We start from the raw sequence: 18,791 nt of genomic DNA, 5'->3' as shown, positions 1-18,791 counted from the left end.
ATCAGTAGTTAAAATCAAATCATTTCTAACATTAAGACCTTTGGGAAAAATACAGTCTTTTGTGAGAATCCAGAAACCTTCCCAATTAAGTAGGTTCCTTCTGAGGTCACCCCCCTCATGTTAGGTTTAACTCTTTCAATTCCACTGAATCGGAGTCCAGTAAGATCTCCATTATGTTTAAAGATTAATATGTTTGGCTACATTAGAATGATTTTTAGCATTAGGGCTAACTCCATTGAGATGCCATCGCTCACCAATCCTTTTGTAGCCTAGAGGGAGGAAATTTACCTCTTTTCAATCCATTTATGACACAGGTGGTTCGATATGGCCGCTTCATTGATTATGTCATTATCATTTGGAACTCTGAGGTGTCCGTATTGAGCTTCATGTCGTATTTGAATAGCAACCCTTTTTTAAATTTATTTTTTACTCGCTATTGGCATTCCTCCAATTTTTCATGTAATATCTACTATTACGGCGCGCGTTGGAAAGGGAGTTCATCTTCTGATGGATTCTTCTGATGATTTTATTTATTTTTTGTATTTTTGTGTACCTTGTTTTTGGAGCAGCTGATTGCCGGGCACCTTCGGGACTGCAGTACCACTTTTGGGGTGTTCGGTATATCAGTCTGCGTCTAACTAGCTATGAAATCTATAATTAAGGACCTGATGGTCTGAAACACGGCTGAAACTATGAATAGAGCTGCACAACAATTTTTACAGATTTTGTGTGTGCCGATCAACTTCTTTTACCCAATGTGATAGGCTTGCCTCAAAGGAAAGGTTTTTAGGGCACGTTTGAAAGTTAAGTAGTTAGGTATTAGCCTGATAGTTCAAGGTAGTGCATTATAGACAATAGGTGCAGCTCGGGAGAAGTCCTGGAGACATGAGTGGAAGGTTTGAGTTAAGGAAGAAAGTAATCTTAGATCAATTAAGGATTGAAGAGCATGGGCTGGACGATAGACTGAGATGAGGGCAGCACTGTGCAGAGCTTTGTGGATGAGGGTGATTCATTTGAATTAATGAAGGTGATGGGCAGCCAGTGAGATAACTGACACAGAGTGGAGGCATCCAGGTAACATTGGGATTGATTGGGACCAATCAGCTGCTGCATTAAGAATATATTGTTTGGTAAGTGAACAAACCACATCATGAAAGCCAAAGGACAGACCAGACAGTCAAGGAACACAGCCCTTGTCCCAGCTGAGACCCCTCCAGACGGAAAGGAGGAAGAAGCGAGACCTGAACGTTCACACAGAGCTGTTGATGGTCCTGAGTCTTGCACACGCAGTTATACACAAAAAAAATCCAAAGCAAGGTGGAGATGTCAGGGATACCATTACCCCTTCACCACTACCTTCTTTGAGCCCCAGACTGTACCTCAATATGCAGTACCAATGTCTTCCCCCTCCACAGAGAGTTGTATGTGGACCAACAGTGCAACTCTGTTGTTGACGCTGGACAAGTGTTCTTGCCAGGACTTTAGGCTGCGCCTTCCTTCCTGTACCGAATTCCTGTTCCCGAATGTACCTTCATAAAGTCCCTTTGAATACTGAAGCATAAGGGGCTGAAGAAGTGAGCTGCCAGTCTCCGAAAATCATGGCCTCCAACTTCGTGCAGTTTACTTTTGCCCCTGAAGCCTGTCCGAACTCCTTGCAGGTCTGGACAAGTGCAGTCACCGAACACCTGTCGGCGCACAAGATGTTCTTGTCGTCCATGTACACCTAGCACTTAACCTTGTCCTGTCCCTGAACTGGTGTACTGATCCCTCTGATCTTCGTTCTGCCGGGTAGACTCTGCAAAGAGCTCTATATAACGTGAACCAAATGAGAGGGCCGATCCATGAAAGCGCAGGAAAGGGGTCAGTCTTCCAGCAGTTCACCAACACCGAGCTGTGGATATCAAAGTACATTAGGTCAACAAAGGTACAGAACATCTTATTCAGACCAAGCTTATGAATGGTCCATGAAATTGTGCAAGCCCCATTTGAAAGACTTCATCTGATCCAGGTTCACAAGGGAAGCGACGGCTTCCAACATACTCTCTCATTGTCTCTCACAAGCGCCATGTTGTCTGTGATTCTGCACCTGGGGAAGCTGCAGGTCTGATCAATGTTCTCTCTGATGACTGCCTTCAACCTGTTAACCAGCTCCTTTGCCAGGATCTTGTTCTACTTGTACAAGATCATGATCATTCATTGCCCCAGTGACTGTAGCAGTCTGCCTTCCGCCACCTCCTCATATGCAATCTATGCTTTTCATTTTATTTAGCCAAAATTGCCAAAAGCAATTATTATAATCTTCATTTATGACCTATTTATAACTACAATCATAATTATATTTTAAGAAGTTAGGAAAAAGTACATTTTTGATAATGATCTATATCAGCGAGACCTTGTCCCATCTGTCCCAAATGTATTTGCATATCCCCTAGTGGAGCATCAATGTCCTCACACCTACAAGGCAGCCTTAATTGGCAAACTCTCTGTATGGAGAAGTCTGACTACCTGACCTAGTCAAAAGCCTCTTACTCAGCCAAAACAGTTCCCCACACTGTATTGAAGAGAGACAACCACATAGAAACAGTGCTGTCTACAGTTCTACAGAATCTGTTCCTTATGGAATAGATATACTGGTTTGGCTTTAATCCCACATCCTGTCTTTAGGCTTCTTGAAAGTCATACTTGATGTTAAAGGGGCTGCCTTTCAAGGTATCAAAAAGAGGCATTGTTTTCCTTGTCCTTTCTGGGAAAACATATTTGCGTATTTTCCAGAATCCCCTAGGGGAGAACTTAATTCCTGATCCTATCACAATTTGGCTTATTAGTTTTATGAAATTACATAATATTGTAAATGTTAAAGGCATTGCTATCTATCTCATTACAGGTCCACCAAGTCAAGCCATGTGGGCTTTGGGAGATAAAATTGCATCCTCTATTGTTGCCCAAACAGCTGGAATTCCAACTCTACCCTGGAGTGGCAATGGTAAGTCCATGTTTGCATGATTTTTTTCTGCCTATATTTATAGAATCAAACTAATAAACTTAAAAGAATGCTGTTGCATATAATCCATTGGCTATGGGTTCATTAGTTTTCTAAGACTTGAAAATGCAAGTTTTATGGACAGAACCCCCAATCCCTGTGGTACAACAGACTAACCTTTTAGTTTATTATAATGAAGAATTAAAGTAGAATACACTTTCCTGTTTTCTTTGTTTTATAAAGGCACACAGTTCATATTAATAGTAGTTATCCAGAAATGTGTGTACAGTGTTTAGACCATATTGTACTATAATGTCATACTTAAGGAAGGATTAGTCTCTTTGCAAAAATACATATATTCATGGGTGTTTTTTTTCACTGGTCACCACTGGCATCTTTTCCCTAGTGTCTCCTGATGTACATTAATGTGTGTGTAAAAGTGTTAGTCTTTCATTGGTATTGTGTGGGTGTTTACAATTTGTTAAGAGACAGGAGTATGTGATAAACACATTGGGAACCCAGGAATCATAGCAATCTGAGCTACTGACAGAGGGATAATATCATAGTAGTGCAACATATTTATCCAAATTTATCTAACCAAAAAATCATATAATGTTTAAACAGAGGAAAGCAAAAAAAGAAAGAAAAAACAATTGGCCCAAAGTAGCGGAAAACCTTTTTGCTCTCCAGCAAGTCATCCAGACCTCTCTTGAATATGTACAAAGTATCCGTTATTACAACATCTTGCGGCAGAGAGGTCCACAGTCTCAGAGAATGCTCTCTTGTGTTAACCTTCGGTCTAGGTATAAAAAGATCTTTGGAAAGGACTCTGTACTATCCATTGAGATATTTGTACATTGTAATGACTTGTACAAATTGTACAATGCGTATTAGGCGTGATGTGCCAGGCAGGCAGAAGTAGTCTGAGCGGAGTGTGCCTGCCTCCATAAACAAAATGGGGCATGGCACCGACAGGCGATGGGGGCTGACAGCAGGAGCACCGGAGAAGGTAAGTATAATATATATAAGTATATTTTGAAAAAAATGTTTTCAGATTTTGTGATGTTAAGCCCATATAAAACTAAAAGTAAATGAAAAATTCAGTTAAAAATGTGAATGATTACATATTCCTTTGTGTCAACAAAAATGATGAAGAATATTTTTGCCAATAAATCACCCGTAAATACAAAAAATAGCATGAAAAACTGTTTAGTCAACAGGGCGTTTTCAGATCTGGACAAATTGGTTAATGTTTTTGAAGCCAGAGAAAAATACATCACCATAAAGCCCTATGCGCACAGCGAATGGACTGTGAAAAACACACTAGCTAGATTTAATGGACTGACGCATCATGGACGGACTTTGTGCATAATAGTGATCCCATCTTCCCTGTTCGACAGCAGCAATGAATTGTAATCAGGGTAACAGAAGGGCTTCTTGTTTTTCAGGGAAGCATTGACTCTTTGCATCATATTTCAAAATGACACATACAGTCATGGCCATAAGTTTTAAGAAAGACACAAATATTATATTTTCACATGATCTGTTGCTTTCTGGTTTTTATGTGTGTTTGTCAGATGGTTTTATCACATACAGAAATACAAGTGCAATCATATTACTATAACAAAAGCTTTTATTGACAGTTAAAATAAGTTACTGCAGCAAGTCAATATTTGCAGTGTTGACCCTTGTTCCTCAGGACCTCTGCAATTCTCCCTGGCAGCTCTCAATCAACTTCTGGACCAAATCCTGACTGATGGCAGTCAATTTCGTCACAATTTGTTGGTTTTTGTTTGTCCACCCGTCTCTTAATGATTAACCACAAGTTCTCAATTGGATTAAGATTTGGGGAGTTTCCAGGCCATGGACCCAAAATCTCTGCTTTGTTTCCTGAGCCATTTAGTTATCACCTTTGCTTTATGGGAAGGAGCTCCATCATGCTGGAAAAGGCATTGATGATCACCAAACTGCTCTTGGACGGTTGGGAGAAGTTGCTCTTGGAGGACATTCTGGTACCATTCTCTATTCATGGATGTGTTTTAGGCAACACTGTGAGAGAGCGGATTCCCTTGGCTGAGAAGCAACCCCACACATAAATGGTTGCAGGATGCTTTACAGTTGGCATGAGACAAGACTGGTGGTATCGCTCACCTTGTCTTCTCAGAACAAGCTGTTTTTCAGATGTTCCAAAAGGGGATTCATCAGAGAAAATGACTTTACCTCAGTCTTTGGCAGTCCACTCCCTGTACCTTTTGCAGAATATCAGTCTGTCCCCGATGTTTTTTCTAGAGAGAAGTGGCTTCTTTGCTGCCCTCCTTGACACCAGGCCTTGCTCCAAGAGTCTTCGCCTCACAGTGCCTGCAGATATAATCACACATTCCTGCTGCCATTCCTGAGCAAGCTCTGCACTGCTGGTAGCCCGATCCCAAAATTGAAACTGGTGCTTGCTGGTCCTTCTTGGGCGCCCTGGAGCCTTTTTGGCAACAATGGAACCTCTCTCCTTGAATTCCTTGATGATGCGATAGATTATTGACTGAGGTGCAATCTTTCCAGGTGCGATACTATTCCCTATTAGGCCAGTTTTGTGCGGTGCAATGATGACTGCACGTGTTTCTTTAGAGATAACCATGGTTAACAGAAGAGAAACAATGATGCCAAGCACCAGCCTGCTTTTAAAGTGTCCAGTGGTGTGATTCTTACTTAATCATGACAGATTGATCTCCAGCCCTGTCCTCATCAACACCCACACCTGTGTTAATAGAGCAATCACTGAAACTATGTTAGCTGCTCCTTTTAAGGCAGGCCTGCAATGAAGTTGAAATGTGTTTTGGGGGAAAAGTTCATTTTTTTAGTCAAATATTGACTTTGCAATTGATTGCTGTTATACTGATCACTCTTTGTAACATTCTGGAGTAAATGCAAATTGCCATGATAAAACCTGATGCAGTAGACTATGTAAAAATTAACATTTGTATCATTCTCAAAACTCATGGCCATGACTGTAGAAAGCTTTTATTTTTGCTACCAGTGGACAGAAATCTGACCATGGTCACACAGGTGCTCAGGTCGTTATTATCACAGAGAGTAATCAGAGCTGTGGGTTATAATGAGCCATGCCACTGGATGTAAACATAGAAGATTTCTATAGAATCACAGCAAGCAGAGATCTAGAAAACTGTCAGGAATTGATACAAAAAAGTATATAGGAAAATTGTATAATTGTTTATAATAATACAAACAATAAAATTAATTTTCCGAAATCAAACACCCCTTATTGGCGTTTTCAAAAGTAAACAAGGGTAATGTGCCAACATTTGACTACAAAAATAGTTTTGAAACCCCAGAAAAAACATACCTATAGGATTCTGATAAATGTGGGGTTATTTAATCTTATTATTCTTCACTCCAGCATACCCGATGATTAGCTTGGTAGAATGGTTACGAGGGGGAGCAGTGGTACAGTATAGCTTTGTCCTATGGACAATATACAGTTAATAGTTGGGGGAGATTTATCAGAAGTGTCTGAGATCAGTACTGTTTTGGTTTCACCCAAACAGAGCTCTGTGTGAGTTTCCCCAGAGCTGTTTATAAAATAAAAGCGGAACTTTGATTGATTGCCATGAGCAACTAGAACACCTTTACCTCATTTATAATTCTTTATTTACCGTATATTTTGGACTATAAGGCGCACAAAAAATCCTTTGATTTTTGCAGAAATAAAAGGTGCACCTTATAGTCCAGTGTGCCTTATATATGAACCTTACTTACAGACAACAGCTGCCTTGAACTGTCAACAGGTCTGCCACCTGCTGGTCATTCATCTTTATAATCAGGTGTGCCTTATAATCTGGTGCGCCTTATATATGAACTTAAGATGGTTTAGCAGGCATTTATTGATGGTGCGCTTTATAATCCAGTGCGCCTTATAGTCCAAAAAATACTGTATATAGAGCACACAGATTACACAGCGTCACACAGAGTTTACCAATTCAGTTTCTATCCATCACAATGGGCTACATTTATCAAAAGTAGTGCAAACTGCAAAGTCAGACAAAAAACTGGCGCAAACACTTTACTAAATGGGGCCCTCTGTATCTATTACTGTCCATACTCTCTATCCTCTCATCTAGGTATGCAAAGTAAAGCAAAGCTGCAGACTTTTCACTGCATCCTTTAGTCTACTTCAAGCCTCTCAACGTGTTTTTCCTCATTAGTCTAGCATGAGATCATCAGGAGAGAAGATTATTGATGTCCATAGAGAAAATAATAAACAATGCCGGCGTCCTGAGTTCGGGATTATACATCCTATGCCTCAGTGATCCAGCGTTGTTACATAATTTTATTAAATTGAATTTTTTTGTTGTTGTACAGGATGAATACTATTGTAGTTTTCTGGCCTGAGTTGGTCGGGTTTGGTAGTACAAAATGTGTGTGTGTTTTTTTTTTTTTTGTTTTTAATTATTATTTGTTTTTTAACCCCTATCTGACCAGGCCCGAAAAGGCTTAATGACCAGGCCATGTTACAGAATTTTCATACTTATTGGTCAGTATCTCTTCAAATCTTGGTCTGAGTAGACAGGTAGTCCACTGTCTACTTCCTGTCCTGTCCAGAATACTGTCCCATTCACTGCATGGTGAACTTAGCAGTGAATACTGTGTGGGAAACCCTTGGCTAAGCGGTGCTGTCAGGAGCCACATACAGTACAATGGGGGGAGGCAACATGGAGAAAGCCATAAAAAGTTTGGGGAACGATTTTACTGGTGGGAGGCGGCAAATTTAAGCTGTGATGCATGCACTGCTCTTTTTGAAAAAAGCACAGTTGGGGGTTGAGTAAAATTTTATTGTGTGGGGGTTTTTTTATCTCAAAATAACCATTATAAATGAATCCCCTAGTGTGTTTTGGTCGTTTTTATATCTAATGTGTATATTCTCAGGCAAAAAGGGCAACTATGACAATGTTTTTTTTATAATGTAGCGGGGGAATTTTATATTTTATTTTATTGGGAAATAATGTGTATTTTTAAATATATTTATTATTTTGTGTGTGTGTTTTTCTTAATACCTGTAAGGGGATCTTTAAGGTCCCCAGTTACAGGGGGAAACTACTCCCTGTGGTGGCAAATGTCTGATCAGATCCAGCAGATCTGATTACCTCCTGCATTACCCCCAGGTCAAGGCACTGCCTTCTCCTGCATTCACTTCACAGTGCTACTTCAGCACTATGCACTGAAGAAAGCGGCAGTGGTAATAAACACTTCTGCCTTCTCCCTAGGGTTTTCAGCTTTGTCTAACAGCAGGAGACCCAGTCCTTATTAGCATCTTCAAACATTGCTGCAGTATTGAGACCTATGCCAACTGATGTCTTTCAATGTCATTTGAGACCTTGTTTTTTGTTTTATTTTATCAGAATATGGGGAACAGAGTTTTCAACTTGGTACTTTAACTGCACTCCGTATACATAATGGAATAAAAATAATTAGAAATAACAAATGTGTTAAATCTATTTTCATTCTAGGTTTAAAAGTCGATTGGCAGGAAAATGATCTGAAGAAGCGCATTTTAAATGTGCCTCAAGAGCTTTATGAGAAGGGCTATGTGAAAGATGCAGATGATGGGTTGAAGGTAAGTCAACTTCTCATGCTGTTAAAATAAGAATAAAAAGTGAAAATGGCTAAGCATTGGTATAAGATTGGTACATGGGTTATGGGAAATATTCAGAAAAAACTTTTTTATTCATTTACACCTTGTATTTATTCTGGGTCCAGTAAGCAGTCCTCAGTGACTGACCTTCACTTCTAAGGGGTGGCCTGGGAATTTAAAATGGCCCTGGAAAAACCTGTAAAAGCGGCCCAATTTTATGGGCGGAGTCAAGACAAGTGGGTGTGGTCAGACAATGTGGGCGGAGTTATAACCAACAAATTGTTGGTAGATGTTGGTACATATAGAATAACTCATTTAATCCTGCCTTCTATATACAAAATAAAACTATTAAAATACTTTCTAACATATACAAACTAACTTCTATAATCCTGCCCCCTATGTACAAGAATATAATTACTATAATATTGCCCCCTATGTACAAAAATATAATTACTATTAAAAGAGACTCAAAACAGTCCTTATCATTTGCAAGGTGACTTTCACATTAACCCTTTAATGGCTCCCCTGTACCGGGACGAGAGCACAAACTAAGACACACCAGTCTCTTAGAGAATGCAGAAAAACTCTCCAGTTTATTAGTGCGCAGCTGCATACATAAAACAGAACATCATCATCACAGGGGGCGTGAAAAATGTGATAGAATACTGCAGTGCTATGGGCCATAATGAATATCTCCCCATAAATTCACTTTCCCAAAACTTGTTTTTGGCGCACGCAATCGGATTTTGTCGCCAACTTTCATGCAACACAAATAGGGGGGGGAGGTGTGGCCGTCAGACAACCCGACTGATTCGGACTAAGCACGGGATTTAAAATTCAAATTGTGTCACAAGGCATGCACTCACATACATCGGGAAGAAGAAGGTGAACTCTGGTGGACCTGAGCGGGGAAGCAACACATGCAGGATCTCGGGGGCACAATCTTGATGAATCGCAGAAGACTTCATCCTTGTCGGACAACGCACCCCGGGGATAGCGCAGGGACTGCTTAAGTAAATGTGCCCTAAAATGTTATAATAGTCCTGAGAAGAAGACTCAAGCAAGCCAAAACATAACATAAACAGGTGCTAAAGCAAAAATATAGGACAAGAGTGAAGGTCAAACTTGCCTCTTAGCAGATTCAAACAAAATTATGTTTGAATCATGAGATGAATAGACATTTTACAATATGACTGACAGTGGTCAACATAATTCCCGGATAAGACTAAAATGGCCGCTTGATCAAAATGGCACCTGTAGAGGAATATATCTCACACACTATAATACTGCTCCCAATGTACAAGAATATAACGACTATAATGGAGATCAATAGGGAGGGCAGGGGAACCAGCACAATATGACTCCACAAATCCGGTTAAAACTTAGTCAAATATTTATTCTTCATGTTAAAAAACACACATTTCCAAAGGGAGATACATGGACAAAAAATATAAGACAAAAAACAGCAGCGGTAACGCGTTTCGGACTTCTACATATCAGTCCTTAGTTATACCTGTCAGTGCTGTGGCTCGCATGGAAAATATGTAGTGTGTTAATCCTGAGTCAGGTTGCGAGTTTTCTGTGTGAGACTCCTGATAGTGTTTGCGGAGATGTGAGAATTGATTATGTCCGGTGTGGACATATTGAACGTGTGAAAGGAAACATATTTATACAAGAGAACAAGCATTTTACAGATGACAAGTGGAAAATTGAAGCATTCCTAGTAAAAGTACAATAAGTCTTGTTTGTAATTCAAGCCTTTGCGGTAGCGGGTCTCTAGGTTTAAGATCCAATATGCCTCTCTAGAGAGCAGGGCTTTCTTCCAATGCCCTCCCCTGTTGGGACGTCTAACCTGTTCCATGGCAATAACTGACATGCCACTAGTGGACCCACCATGATGATCCCTATAATGTTTGGAAATGCCGGATAGGTTCCGGGTACTAGTGATAGTGGCCGGATTGGCTCCTGTGATGTGCTCGCTTATGCGGTCCTTTAATTTGCGGACTGTGCAACCCACATACTGTAAATGGCATTTGGAACAATGTATTAACCAGTTCCGATGCGGGCCGAGCCCTCTCCATAGCCGGTAAGTCTCTGCTGCATATTGCAGCAAAGGCTTACCGGTAACACCCGCGATCGGTGTCGGCACCGATCTCGGGTGTTTTCTTGATGATCGCTGCCGGCGGCTTCAAACAGATGGCGGCGCATGGGCGCCGCCATCTTTCCGAGGAACGCTGCTCCCCGTGACGTCATCGGGGAGCGGTGATCCGTCGCCATGGTAGCTTCGGGTCTCACGAAGACCCGAAGCTACTTCGGGTTAACCCATTCATTACAATGTGCTATCAGCACATTGTAATGTATGAGGAGTAAAATCCCCATATACTGCCATACTGTAGTATGGCAGTATATGGTAGGATCGATCAGACAACCTAGGGTTAAAGTACCCTAGGGAGTCTGAAAAATAGTAAAAATAAAAATAAAAAAAAAAGTTTAAAAAAAAAGTTATAATAAAAAACCAAAAAATTCAAATCACCCTCCTTTCCCTAGAACTGATATAAATATAAATAAACAGTAAAAATCATAAACACATTAGGTATCACCGCGTCCGAAAATGCCTGATCTATCAAAATATAATAACGGTTTTTCACTGCGTTTAACCCCGTTGCGGAAAATCGCGTCCAAAGTCAAAACTGGCACTTTTTTGCCATTGAAAAAAAAATTAAAAATTCTATAAAAAGTGATCAAAAGGTCGTACAGTCCTAAAAATAATATCATTGAAAACCTCATCAAAAGTCACAAAAGATGACACCACCCTCAACTCCATACAACGAAGTATGGAAAAGTTATAAGCACAAGAAGATGGCAAAATAAAAAAAAAAATTTTGTTCATGAGGTTTTAATTTTTGTAAATGTATGAAAACATTATAAAACCTATACAAATTTGGTATCCCTGTAATCGTACTGACCCAAAGAATAAATTAGTTGCGTCATTTGTGGCGTGAAGTGAAAGCCGTAATATCCAAGCCCACAAGAATACGACACAAATGCGTTTTTTCACCATTTTCACAGCATTTGGAATTTTTTTCCCGCTTCCCAGTACATGGCATGGAATATTCAATGTGATCACTATGAAGTGCAATTTGTTACGCAAAAAACGAGCCGTCACATAGCTTTTTACATGTAAAAATAAAAAAGTTATAGATTTTTGAAGGTGGGGAGTGAAAAATGGAAATGAAAAAACGGAAAAGGGCCCGGTCCTTAACCGGTTAGATAGACTATATGAGTGGACTCACAATTCATGTAAGATTTTGATATGATGTACAGTATTTGAGTGAATGGAAGTAAAGTACTTTTTAGCATAAACTTGCAAATGTTGCAACGGGCACCCCCACAGCAGTAGCTGCCCTTGGTTCGTAGCCACGTGCCCTTAGAGTTGTTGTCTGAAAAGTTGTTTGGGGATAATATATCTCCCAAAGTTCTGGCCTTGGTGGAAATAAAAGAAACCCCATCAGTTAATAGCCTTATGAGAATTGGGTCGTGTTGAAGTACAGGTAAGTGTTTCTTGACGATGTTAGTAATGGCATAGAACTGTGTACTGTATTGAGTACTGAAAGTTAAATTGGGTTCCTGGTTATGGATGTTGTGGATTTTAGGTTGTAGGTATGTGGAGCGCGGTTTTTTGTTAACTATACCCATGGCCCTTTTACAGGATTTTATGCTATAACCTCTGTCTTGAAGACGGTGAGTAATAGTAGCACATTCTTGTTCATAATTGTTATTTAGTGTGCATGCTCTTCTGGCTCGTATATATTCGCCAATAGGAAGGTTCTTGACCGTGTGGGGAGCATGGCAACTAGAGGCATGTAATACTGTGTTACCAGATGTGCTTTTGCGGTACAGTGATGTGTGTACACTATTGGTACTAACATCCCCAGTAAGTAGGATATCCAGGAAAGGGATTTCCCTTTTGTGATAATCATAAGTAAATTTGAGATTGAAAGAATTAGAGTTGATGAACTCGATGACCGTCTCCTGGTCTGAATTCCAGACCAGGAGACAGTCATCGATGTACCTACCGTATCAAGAGATGTATTGTGAAAAAGGATTCAGAAAATTAAAGAGACATTGTTCTTCCCAAAGGGCCATGTACAAGTTGGCCAGGGACGGAGAGAAACTGGCCCCCATAGGACACCCTGTTTTTTGTATGAAGAATTGAGAGTTAAACATAAAAAAAATATTTTAAAGTAAGAATGTAAGTACAGTAACCATGTAATCCTGGGTCATAATTGCTGTATTTGCAAAGGTGATGTCTTAGGGCAACATTGGCTAGTGTGTGGGGAATCGAGGTATACAATGTGGTTACATCGCAGGTGAGCCACCCTGATGTATCATTCCATGTGAGCCCCTGCATGGTATTGAGTACTGCCTTGGAATCCTGAATGAAACCTGGTAATCGAAGGACTAAGGGTTGTAATAATTTATCCAACCAAATACTTAGACCCTCGAGTGAACCTATGCTAGAAACAATGGGTCTAATAGGAGGAGGGAAGACAGCTTTATGGGATTTGGGAAGGGCATAGAAAGAAGGAATGACTGGGTCCTTAGGTAACAAAAATGCCGCAGTTTTTTTATCAAAAATTCCAAGATGGACCCCTTCATCCAGGAGTGATTGTAAGGCTGTAGTAATGTCCCTGGTGGGGTCGGTAGGGAGTCTTAGGTATACATCTGTGTCATGGAGCATGTTCTCAACTTCTTTCTGATACAGACCCTTGTCTAATATGATGACAGAACCTCCCTTATCTGAGGGACGTATGCAGATGTTAGAATTGTCTCTAAGCTCAGTCATAGCCTTCCTCTCTCGATGACTTAGATTCTGTTCACTAGTAGATGGTACATTCTCTTGGTTTAATAGTTTCAGGTCCTTCTACATTCTCCTGAAAAGTATCCATTTCACAAGTCCGTGCGTTGACAGGATAGAAGGAAGGATTCTTTTTGGTGATTAATGCCGAGGTGTTTAATACAGGTGATAGTTGTTCTTCCTCCGTATCTAAGTCCAACATATGTAAAAGGGTAGCATGTTCAAGAAACGAGGTGTGGGGACTGAGTTTTTCTTGACCCTTTGTATTCAGCAAAATTGGATTGGGAAACTGGGTAGACACATTCTCTTGTGTTATTTCCTTCGAAAAGAATCTTTTTACAGTTAGTAGACGTATGAATTTATTCACATCTTTAATTGTTTGATACAGATCCATTCCATTTGTGGGTGCGAAACTTAGACCCCTTTTGAGCAAGCGAATTTGATCGGCAGACAGAATCATGGTTGACATATTTAAGACACTATTTTGAGTGGTGGTGGTGCTTCGTATCGCGGTATCATATATAGGACGAGTTGAAGAGAGAGAAAAATTCATCGCACCTGACGTAGAAAATGTATTCGGAGAAGTTTTCATTTCTTGGTTTGGTGTGTGTTGTAGCTCCTTGCTGGTTTTTCGTTTTGTGTGTTTACGCCCTGCCCTCCTGTATTTTTTGGGGGACGTGATGCCCCCAGTTTGTCGTTTTTTGACGGCTTTGTAGTATTTGACACGGTAGGACCTTCAGTATCCGAAATGTCGGTATTGGGATCAGATTCGTACTCAGATGAAGAGAAAGTAACTTTAGGCTTGGATTTATAATGTCTATGTATTCTGCGAAAGATTGATTTTAGACGTGATTGGGCCGGTTTGAGGTAAACTTGGTTAGTTGCATAGTCCTCTAAATCCTGGTTAAACTTTTCTTTTTTAGTACTAGTTATTTGGGTCTTCAAAACATCTAGTTTTTCTTGAATTTTCTTTTGACTCTCCATACAGGAGTCTAACGCAGAAAATGGCTGTAATTGAGTTTGTAGTTGGTTTATATCCTCCTGTAATGTGTTCAGTTGACTTTGTTCTTTCTCAATAATTAGTGTCATGAGTTTTAGAGAACATGTTGAGAGGATTTTATTCCATTGAGCTTCAAACTCTTCATCTTGGGGTACAGATAGAAATTTCTTTATGCGAAGGCCCCGTGGGATCATGTGTTTTTTCACATAATTCTGTAGAGTCGTGCAATCCCACCATAAACGGAGTTGACTCATTAGTGATTCCTCCAATTTGTGGAGGAGGCTACGCATCTGAAAATCACCGTCATTTAAAATATCTGTTTGCGAGAAAAGTGCTTGTGCCTTGTTCACACGTTCAGGATTGTTTAAGGGAAGTAGTGTCCCAGTAACAGTTGCATTGCACGTCAGTGTATCCATGTTGGGTTGGAAAACAATTTATGTTCGTTTATGTTATAAAAAGATATATATACGTATGTTTCAAAAGAGTAAATATATATTTTATGAAATATGAAAAGGGAGACCCCGGTCTAAGGTCCAAGGTAGATGGTCGGTATGCCAGTAGGGACAAGCAAATAGTAATAAATTTGGACCAAAGCTTGTTTATAAAAAAGAAGGTGGAATTATTTTCAACAATTAGAGTAGAAAAAGAGAGGTCCAGAAAAAAATAAAAATTTAAAAAACATCTTCACATGTGCGAGTATCATTCATTGTAACATTGTTCTATTCAGCAATCAGAAACAGGGGTTAGTAACTCGCAACCTGACTCAGGATTAACACTCTACATATTTTCCATGCGAGCCACAGCACCGACGGGTATGACTAAGGACTGATATGTAGAAGTCCGAAACGCATTACCGCTGCTGTTTTTTGTCTTATGTTTTTTGTCCTTTTTGTGTCCATGTATCTCCCTTTGGATATGTGTGTTTTTTAACATGAAGAATAAATTTTTGAATAAGTTTTAACCGGATTTGTGGAGTCCTATTGTGCTGGTTCCCCTGCACTCCCTTTTGATCTCCATTTCAAGCTTGACTAGCCCTGGATTACCGGACCAGCGCCCAAGGGGTTACCATGCACCCGGTCTCACTGCTTTCTGTGGGTGAGCTGTTACCGACTTTTTCCTTTTTTGCTCCTATAACGACTATAATACTGCCCCTAAGTACAAGAATATAACTACTATAATATTACACCTTATGTACAAGAATATAACTACTATAATACTGCCTCCTATGGACAAGAATATAACTACTATAATACTGCCTCCTATGTACAAGAATATAACGACTACTGCACCCTATGTACAAGAATATAACTACTATAATGCCGATCCCTATGTACAAGAAAATAACTACTATAATACTGCCCCATGTACAAGAATATAACTACTATAATACTACATATATACACAGAAGCAAACATGAAAAAAGTCAGTATTTGTCATATACAGGTACATAAAAAACACATGAGAGATCCATACCTATTGCATTCAGTGACATCAGGTGACGTATCCTTAAATTGTACTCGTTCGCCACCATCACCTTGTCTCTTCCTCCAGGTACACAGCATTCCTGCAAAGTTTACCACACAGACATCTTATGTTCTGCACTTTCCCATTGTCCCTTAACTGTCCCTTCCTCTGATGAACACCCCTATAAAGCTGTGCGGAAGTATACACTCACCGGCCACTTTATTAGGTACACCTGTCCAACTGGCTGATTAGAAATTAATTGTTCACGAGCAATCACATTGTGGCAACTCAGTGCATTTAGGCATGTAGACATGGTCAAGACAATCTCCTGCAGTTCAAACCGAGCATCAGTATGGGGAAGAAAGGTGATTTGAGTGCCTTTGAATGTGGCATGGTTGTTGGTGCCAGAAGGGCTGGTCTGAGTATTTCAGAAACTGCTGATCTACTGGGATTTTCACGCACAACCATCTCTAGGGTTTACAGAGAATGGTCCCAAAAAGAAAAAACATCCAGTGAGCGGCAGTTCTGTGGGCGGAAAATGCCTTGTTGATGCCAAAAGTCAGAGGAGAATGGGCAGACTGGTCGAGCTGATAGAAAGGCAACAGTGACTCAAATCGCCACCCATTACAACCAAGGTAGGCAGAAGAGCATCTCTGAACGCACAGAGAGGCAGATGGGCTACAGCAGCAGAAGACCACACCGGGTGCCACTCCTTTCAGCTAAGAACAGGAAACTGAGGCTACAATTTGCACAAGCTCATCGAAATTGGACAGTAGAAGATTGGAAAAACGTTGCCTGGTCTGATAAGTCTCGATTTCTCCTGCGACATTCGGATGGTAGGGTCAGAATTTGGCGTCAACAACATGAAAGCATGGATCCATCCTGCCTTGTATCAACGGTTCAGGCTGGTGGTGGTGGTGTCATGGTGTGGGGAATATTTTCTTGACACTCTTGGTCCAATTGAGCATCGTTGCAACGCCACAGCCTACCTGAGTATTGTTGCTGACCATGTCCATCCCTTTATGACCACAATGTACCCAACATCTGATGGCTACTTTCAGCAGAATAATGCGCCATGTCATAAAGCTGGAATCATCTCAGAATGGTTTCTTGAACATGACAATGAGTTCACTGTACTCAAATGGCCTCCACAGTCACCAGATCTCAATCCAATAGAGCATTTTTGGGATGTGGTGGAACGGGAGATTCGCATCATGGATGTGCAGCCGCCAAATCTGCGGCAACTGTGTGATGCCATCATGTCAATATGAACCAAAATCTTCCAGCACTTTGTTGAATCTATGCCGCGAAGAATTGAGGCAGTTCTGAAGGCAAAAGGGAGTCCAACCCGTTACTAGCATGGTGTACCTAATAAAGTGGCCGGTGAGTGTACATCCAAAGAAAGCATAACTTTCCATGGGCCCTATACATTGTAGAACAGCCGACTGTGCTGCTTTATACAAATAAAAAAGAGTAATGCCAGACCTAGTGCATGAGGCAAATGGCAACTTTAAAAGCATTAAGGAGAATTTATTGGAAACTGGTTAGACCTAGCAGAGATTTCAGATATTGGCTCCACAATTTTTGTCTCCCCACTCCATGCCCCGTCATTCCCAAAATGATGTGTATGGTGGAAAAATGTTAAAAAATGAGGGAAATGGGCCATTTTATGTGCTTGTTAAATTCCACACACCACTGTCATTAACTTCCATTATGCACAGTCAAGGTACGGTAAGTGCACCATGTGTGGTTCGGCCTCCTGACTCCCTATGGATAAACGAGGGGCGAGGAGCACTCATGCCTCTCATCTCCAATGGGCTGCAAACTTCCTATGGTTTGTGGCCTATTTCAAGCACATGTTTGTGTGCACATAGACTTGGAGGTTTCCCAGCTTGGTTAAATAGATTGCCTAGTTCATTAATATTAGATTGGTGGGCGTACTATAAATGGTACGCATGGTTTTCAGTGCTTAAACAGGTATTCCAGCAATAAGCATCATTCGTATACAAATGGTTACTCAAAATGTAAGCTAATATGTGATTAGTTGTTATTTAAAATTTTGCTCCCCTTAGCAAAAAAATGCTGCTGACATACACTGTGATGGAGAACTAAAATGCTCCTGGCCTTTTAATCTGTCCGTTGATTTTCTCTGCACGGAGCAGACACAGGACAGAAGATGGCGGCTGGTCACATGTCCACATCACATGTCCCGTACCTGCCTGGGCAGGTCATGTGATCACCACTATGTTTGGCTGTAGTCGGTTGGTTGCAGTACATCCAGTATGGCCAGTGTCTTGGCCCTTTAAGAGAAGTTTTACAAATGACATTTAAAATGTTTTTCTATTATAAATGTTATTTCCCTACCAAAGACAGTGGCTTCACAGGTTTTGTGGGAAAATTGTTTCAACCTAATATCAACCATTTATATCAAATATTTCTTAATGCTTATTTATGATATTTTAAAGAATGTGTTTGTTGTAGGCTGCCGAAATGGTGGGATACCCTGTAATGATCAAGGCATCTGAGGGAGGCGGTGGAAAAGGTATTCGGAAAGTAAATAATGCAGAAGATTTTCCTAGTCTTTTCCGACAGGTAACTATTTTTATTTTAATTAGTATATTATCTGCAAAATGCGGAAAAAACTTTGTAGAGCATATATTTTTAATTGCACAATGTTAAATCCCTTTTTCTTGCTCTTTTAAGTGAGGGAAACAAAAGTCCTGTTTTTCTTTTCCTCTGAACCTTAGTAGGTTCTTTAGTCCTTATTTGTCCTTCCCGGGTCCATGGTGTGTTGTTTGTTGCCTTTTGTTTCTTTCTCTCTTCTCCTGCTCTTGGTACAAATGGATTA

General features: G+C 40.3%; 1 protein-coding gene across 3 annotated transcripts in view; it reads left to right on the top strand.

The window, feature by feature from the left end:
* The window catches only part of ACACA (acetyl-CoA carboxylase alpha), a 377,264-nt gene that overhangs the window by 60,729 nt on the left and 297,744 nt on the right, over positions 1-18,791 (top strand). For all 3 annotated transcript variants that reach the window (XM_072137153.1, XM_072137152.1, XM_072137154.1), the window contains exons 7-9: positions 2,885-2,983; positions 8,497-8,603; positions 18,425-18,535. In XM_072137153.1, coding sequence (XP_071993254.1) covers positions 2,885-2,983; positions 8,497-8,603; positions 18,425-18,535 — 317 coding nt within the window. The remainder of the gene's footprint in view (positions 1-2,884; positions 2,984-8,496; positions 8,604-18,424; positions 18,536-18,791) is intronic.

Source organism: Engystomops pustulosus, chromosome 2, assembly GCF_040894005.1.
Source record: "Engystomops pustulosus chromosome 2, aEngPut4.maternal, whole genome shotgun sequence".
NCBI classification, from domain to species: domain Eukaryota; kingdom Metazoa; phylum Chordata; class Amphibia; order Anura; family Leptodactylidae; genus Engystomops; species Engystomops pustulosus.
This window is presented reverse-complemented; position numbering and strand designations above follow the sequence as displayed.